This window comes from Sorghum bicolor, chromosome 2 (genome assembly GCF_000003195.3).
Source record: "Sorghum bicolor cultivar BTx623 chromosome 2, Sorghum_bicolor_NCBIv3, whole genome shotgun sequence".
NCBI lineage: Eukaryota > Viridiplantae > Streptophyta > Magnoliopsida > Poales > Poaceae > Sorghum > Sorghum bicolor.
In genome coordinates, this window is record NC_012871.2 from 65583599 (window position 1) to 65589598 (window position 6000).

The window sequence follows — 6000 nt, forward strand, 5'->3', positions numbered from 1 at the left end:
TTTTTTAGGAACAACCCAAACCAACTCTTCATTTTTCTTTTAAATCAAGCATTCGGCCCATTTGGCACGGTTTTACTTGACCAGTAAAGCTGGTTTTTTAAGGCTTCAGCTCCATGAACAATTCTATTAGTGAAGTTAGAGTCATTTGCGTAAATCGTTGGCAAAACGACTCTTTTTTAAAATATGCTCTCACAGAATGCCACGTAGGATGAGGTGAAGTCGGAATGAGCCACTATTTTTGGCTCCTTCACGCCCCAAAACTCTATTAGAATATGTTTTAGAAACTTCATTGATGGAGTCATTCTACTTTACCTCGTTTGGCAGAAAACAACTTCAAACAACTTCTGAAGACGTTGGAGAAGTCACGCCAAACAAGACCTTACTACCTCACGAGTAGGGGGCTTTATCCAGATTAACCAATCCTAACTTCTCGTCAACACCAAGTGTGTGTGTGTATATATATATATAGACACACACAAATATAACAAAAATACTCCCTCCATCCTTAAAAAAATACGCAATTCTAAAATAGTTTTATATTTTTAGTATATCAGGTTTAAACAAATCTATATAATAGTACATATATTTATCATACAAAATTGTTAGATTAATCATTAAACATACTTTTGTATATAATATATATTTGATGTCATAATTAATTATTAATATTTTTTCTATATTTGATTAAATTTTAGATATTTTAACCGAGAAATATAGTTAGAATTGTATTATTTTTTAGTACGGAGATAGTATAATGAAAATGGTAATGTAGTAGACTAGGAAGTGGCACGCAGGGACAGAGTAGCAAGGGTAGCGCAAAGTCATTGCCGTATTAGAAAACAAAGGTAGGAACTATCTTTAGATTCATGTTATGTGTCATACACAATCATCTACTCTTTCTATCTCAAATTATAAGACATTCTAAGAATCTTAGAGAGTTAAAAAAATTTAAGTTTGTCTAAAATTTACTCTCTTCATACCTATAAAGAAAGTCGTTTAGAACAGCAACACGGTCTCCGAAGACTAACTTTGACTTCTTCTTTTTATAAAAATATTTATCGAAAAGTGGTATATACGTATATTTTTATAAAACTATTTTTCAAGACAAATCTATTCATGTGGTTTTCATATTTTCAAACTCAACAACTTAAAAATTATTCACGATTTATATTTTCAATATTTGACTCAAACCTTGTCCAAAATGACTTTCTTTATAGTTATGGAGAGAGTATATAATAAGATAATAACATTTATTTATTAATTATATCTTCATAGTATATCTATTTAATGTCATAAATCTTTATAATTCTCTATATAATTTTAGTCAAATTTAAGATACTTTGACTCTCCAAGATTCTTGGAATGTCTTATAATTTATAATGGTGGGAATAATAAATAGGACTGTTAATTTAAGAACAGTTAAACAGAAAAATTATTACATTTTATATGTTGGAGGTATCTCGGCTTCCCTATAAGATCAGTCCTCGCTATTTTTTTCACTAATGAAAGCTGAAGATCAATCTTAGATCTTTAGGTGTTTTTCCTAAAAAAAGAGGTACAGCGTAGGTTAAAGCCTTGGACTACGGGTTAGTGTTGCTTTATGAATGTTGCTATGCTACGATTTTATTTGGCAAGACTCCTTCGCAAGTGTTTCTCTAGAGGAGCCAAAACATCTATGGAGGAGCCAAATGTTCAAACTCCTCGTCCAAATCAAAAGCGTACGGCTCCTCCTCCTCCACCACCACTTCCTCCTCCTCCTCCTACTACTACTACTAAAGTATTTGCTGTTGGAGATAGAGCTAGAGTCATACCAAACATATGTTATATATTATTTTCGTCATCTTGTAATATAGTACATGCAAGCATTCAAAAATTATATACATGCAAGCCTTGTTTAGATGCAGTCGGATTCATATCAATCCACATGTATATATTGAGGTGGATTAAAGTAAAACTTGAATTAAAGTTCATTCTAATTCACTCCACCATGTGTGGATTAACATGAATCCAATAACCACCAAACAATGCCGTAGCTGGTATGAGCAGGAATGATTGAACAGATAGCATATTAAGGCATTGAACTGCGTAATACTAGTTTGTGAGCTACAATCCAAAACCATCCAAACCAGCATATACATTTTACGAGTCTTACAGCGATTACTACTTAAAAAAAAAGCAATAAAAGAGCACCCAGACAAAAGCTAACAGTACAAGCCAAAGTATCACATTCGGCAACCTGATCTCGATACATATCGAAGATAGTAACATGAAAAGCATATACCCCATGTCGACCCAGTAGTAGCAACTTGCAAGCTGTGACCGGTAGCAACGTCTCCCAAAAGCACAAGCGCTTTTCCATTCCGTGTACAGTAGTAGTACTACTAGTAGTTGTGGTATAATGCTCACAGTGAGACTGATACCCCAACTGACTGCCTGCCTGCCTGCTCCGTCGTCCCAGCCGCCGTGACGCGTCATCACACCGCTTGCCGGGGCCTCGCCGTCACGGCCAGCGGGACGGCCATCTCGCACGACAGCTTGAGCACCTCCGACAGGTAGACGCCGCGCGCCGGGAGCAGCTCGAACTCGTGCAGCAGCGTCGCGAGCCAGAGAGCCACGGTGGCCATGGCGAGGCTCTTCCCGGGGCAGCTGCGCCGGCCCGCCCCGAACGGCGCGAGCCTCAGGTCCGACCCCATTATCGGGAACTCGCCGCCGGTGGTGGATCCCATGAACCTCTCCGGCTGGAACTCCGCCGGCTCCGCCCACACGTCCGGGTCGTGCGTTATGGCCCACATGTTCACCATGGCGGTGGTGCCGGCGGGGATGAGGTGCCCGTCCACCTGCACGTCCGACGTGGCCAGGCGCGCCCACGACAGCAGTGGGCCCGGCGGGTGCATCCTGAGCACCTCCTTGATCACGGCGTGCAGGTAGACCAGTGACCCCGAGTCGGACTCGGTCACGGCCCGGTCACGCCCGACCACGCGGTCCAGCTCGTCGTGGACACGGGCCTGCACGTCAGGGTGCAGCACGAGCCTCGCCAGCACCCACTCGATCAGCACGGCAACGGTGTCAGTTCCACGGAACACCATTTCCTGCAAAAAGGATGTAACGTTCGCGTGTCAAGTGTCATCGGTCAGAAAAACTGAAAAAAGCATGCGAAGATGCCGGGAGATAGAGGTTAATTACGCAGGGAGAGTGAGGGTTCTCGGTTACGCACCCAGAGGACGGCGATCATGTCAGAGTCGGTGAGCCTGTCGTCGGCCGGCAGCGAGAGGAGCACGTCGGTGAAGTCCATGACGGCGTGTGGTGGAGCGGAGCGGAGGTCGTTCCGGGCGCGGTGCGCGTCGATGATGCCGCCGACGAAGCGGTTCACGAGCGGGACGAGGCGGTCGCACCTGGACCTGGTGCTCTGCAGGTCGAAGCGCGCGAGCCAGGGGAGGTGGTCGGACCAGTTGAGCTGGCCCAGCAGGTCGTAGCCTTCGTCCACGAGGCTCCTCAGCTCCCGCGTCTCGGGGCTCTCCTTGGCCGGGTCCAGCTCCAGGTCGTACCGCCGGCCGAACACCGACCACATCACGTTGTGCAGGGACCCGCGGCGCAGGACGCGGCGGACCTCGAAGCCGGCCGAGGCCGACGACGACGACGACAGCTCCTGCTTCATGGCGGCGACCATCTGGCGCGCGATGACGGCGCGCTGCGCGGCGGAGGCGGCGACCTGCCACGGGGAGAAGAGGTGCGTGGACGCCACGCGGCGGAGCGCGCGCCAGTAGGCGCCGTAGGGCGCGAAGCCGATGGCGCGGTGGAACAGGAGCCCGTACGCGGACTCCTTGATGGGACGGTCCGCGAACGCCGGGCTGTTGAGGATCTCCCGCGCCACGTCCGGGTGCGCGGCCACCACCACCCGCGTGCCGCCGAGGGAGAACGCCATCAGGCGCCTGGCGCGGAGGCTGTCCGCCGCCGCCGCCAGCTTGCGGTGCGCCAGGCCCGTCATGAGCCACATGCTCCCGACCACGGGCAGGCCCCTCGGCCCCGGAACGGCGGCCGCCGCGACCCGCCGCGCCTGCGTCGTCCACCACCACCTTCCCCACGCCGGACCTCCAGGGAAGCACCAGTGGAGGAGGCAAGTGACGACGAAGGCCACGGCGCAGACCGCCAGGAAACCGGCCAGGCGGTGAGGCTGGTCGCCGCCGGCGCATTTGGCGGCTAGGGACAGGTACAGCAACCAGCTGCCGCAGTCATCGGGGGTCGCCGCCACCGCCATGGCTCCTAGCTCTCTCGTGTTTCACTATCCTTTTCTCTCTCTCGCTCCCTCAGCTCGCTCGTTCGCTGATGCTTTGGAGAAGTGGCGCTCGGGTTGAGTGAGGTGCAAGGGCGAGGCGAGGCGCGCTTTTATAGGCTCGAGGAGGCGGTAACGGACACAAAGGTGTAAAGTCTGAGCGGTTAAATTGTGTGGTGTGGCGCCCAAAGGGCCGAGGGATACCCTAATAATGGCATTAAACTGCCGGGTTAATGATGAGGCGAGATATTTGTACTACTCCGCACGGGGAGGTGGGCGCAGCAGACGCCGCCGCCCGCCGGCACGCGTAACGGGACCGGAGGCTATGCCGGGGCGGGGCGGGGACACGTACAGCTACGACGGCGCGGTAGGGGAACGGAGGGGGTTCCCTCGTGGCGCCGAGGGGCGTGGCCGGGCATGTGATGGCCATGCATGCAAGAGCATGCGCCGCGGCGGCGCCCGGCGGCGGGTAGTAGCTAGCAAGAGATGCGAGACGTGTGGTCGGATGGGCGCGCGATCGGGGCGGCGGAAGGGCGGCGCTACTCCGCTAGCGCCTTGGGGACGGTCCCCCGGGAGCATACTGTAGTTGTTAAACGAATTCAAGTGACGACGATGCTCGGCGGCGGCTGCTGCTCATGCACCAGTGATCCGCTTATCGGTTCTTCCAAACCTGACGTGCACGCAGAGTTTGTCACAGGAGTACAACGGCTATTGCCGTCCCTGTAAAACTATGGGGTTTTTTCAGAGATTTCAAGCTTCGGGGCCGTCAAATCTCAAAACCTGTATAAACTGTAAATTTCAGGTGATGATTAAGAATTTGCATGTGATTGTTTCATAACGCCAGCATTTCCACATGGCACGGGTAATCACAAAAATTGTCCTAAGCGGGTTGCTGGATCGTACTACTGCCTTTCGATACCAACAAGAAATTGCTCCTGACTTTGGAGGAGCAATAATCTACTCCGAAATTTGGAGTGTAGTCTTACGCATTCGCCCCGAAATTTCGTCCGTGTGCGTAGCAGCAGCCTTGATGCGGATCAGGTGCTACGAGCGATCGCAGACCTCCCAAACATGTGGTAGTTAATAATGTTAATATAATACTTACTTGCGATTTGATCGCTTCATAGAAAATGTATACTAGCGATTTCAGTCAGTAAACAAAACGGCCAGATGGATCCATCCATCCATCAAACCTGTGGTTCGTCAAGCAAGTGTAAAATAACATTTCACGTACGGCTCTTATGCAAGAGTCCCTGTTCTGCCCGTCAGGTTGTGAGTTGCGTTCAAAGTTTCTTGGATTCGATTTCCGATCGCGTACTCATAAGTCATAATAAGTGTCTGTTTGGCAGAGTTTTTACTCTAGCTTTGTATAGTTTTCACTAAACAGGTCCGAAAATAGGTTTTCTTAAAAGTTTTTTCCAGCTCCTCTTATATGCATGTATCTTTAGGTAAAACTGCGTGAAGATGAAAATAATATCTTTTCCAGCCTTCTTTCTACTATCTACCCTGAAAAGCTGTTTTATCAAATTTATATGAAAATGACTTTTAACCTCACGGGTGAAAATCACTTATAGAACTGCAGATCAAAAAAATTAATTCACTAATGAAGTTGAGTTGTACTAAGAACGTGTTTGGTATGACTCCTAACGAGAGGCTCCGGCTCCTCTGCTTTTAACTTAAAAACGACTTCTCTAGAAAAACATAACGTATGGCAACACGTTTGGCAAGGC

At 49.0% G+C, this 6000-nt stretch overlaps 1 protein-coding gene across 1 annotated transcript; it reads right to left on the minus strand.

The window, feature by feature from the left end:
- Positions 2050–4372, minus strand: LOC8062072 (cytochrome P450 78A9). The gene is made up of 2 exons (XM_002462664.2): positions 3215–4372; positions 2050–3089 (listed from the first exon to the last, which is right to left on the minus strand). The coding sequence occupies exons 1-2, from the start codon at positions 4253–4255 to the stop codon at positions 2475–2477; spliced, it is 1656 nt and encodes a 551-aa protein (XP_002462709.1). The 5' UTR covers positions 4256–4372; the 3' UTR covers positions 2050–2474.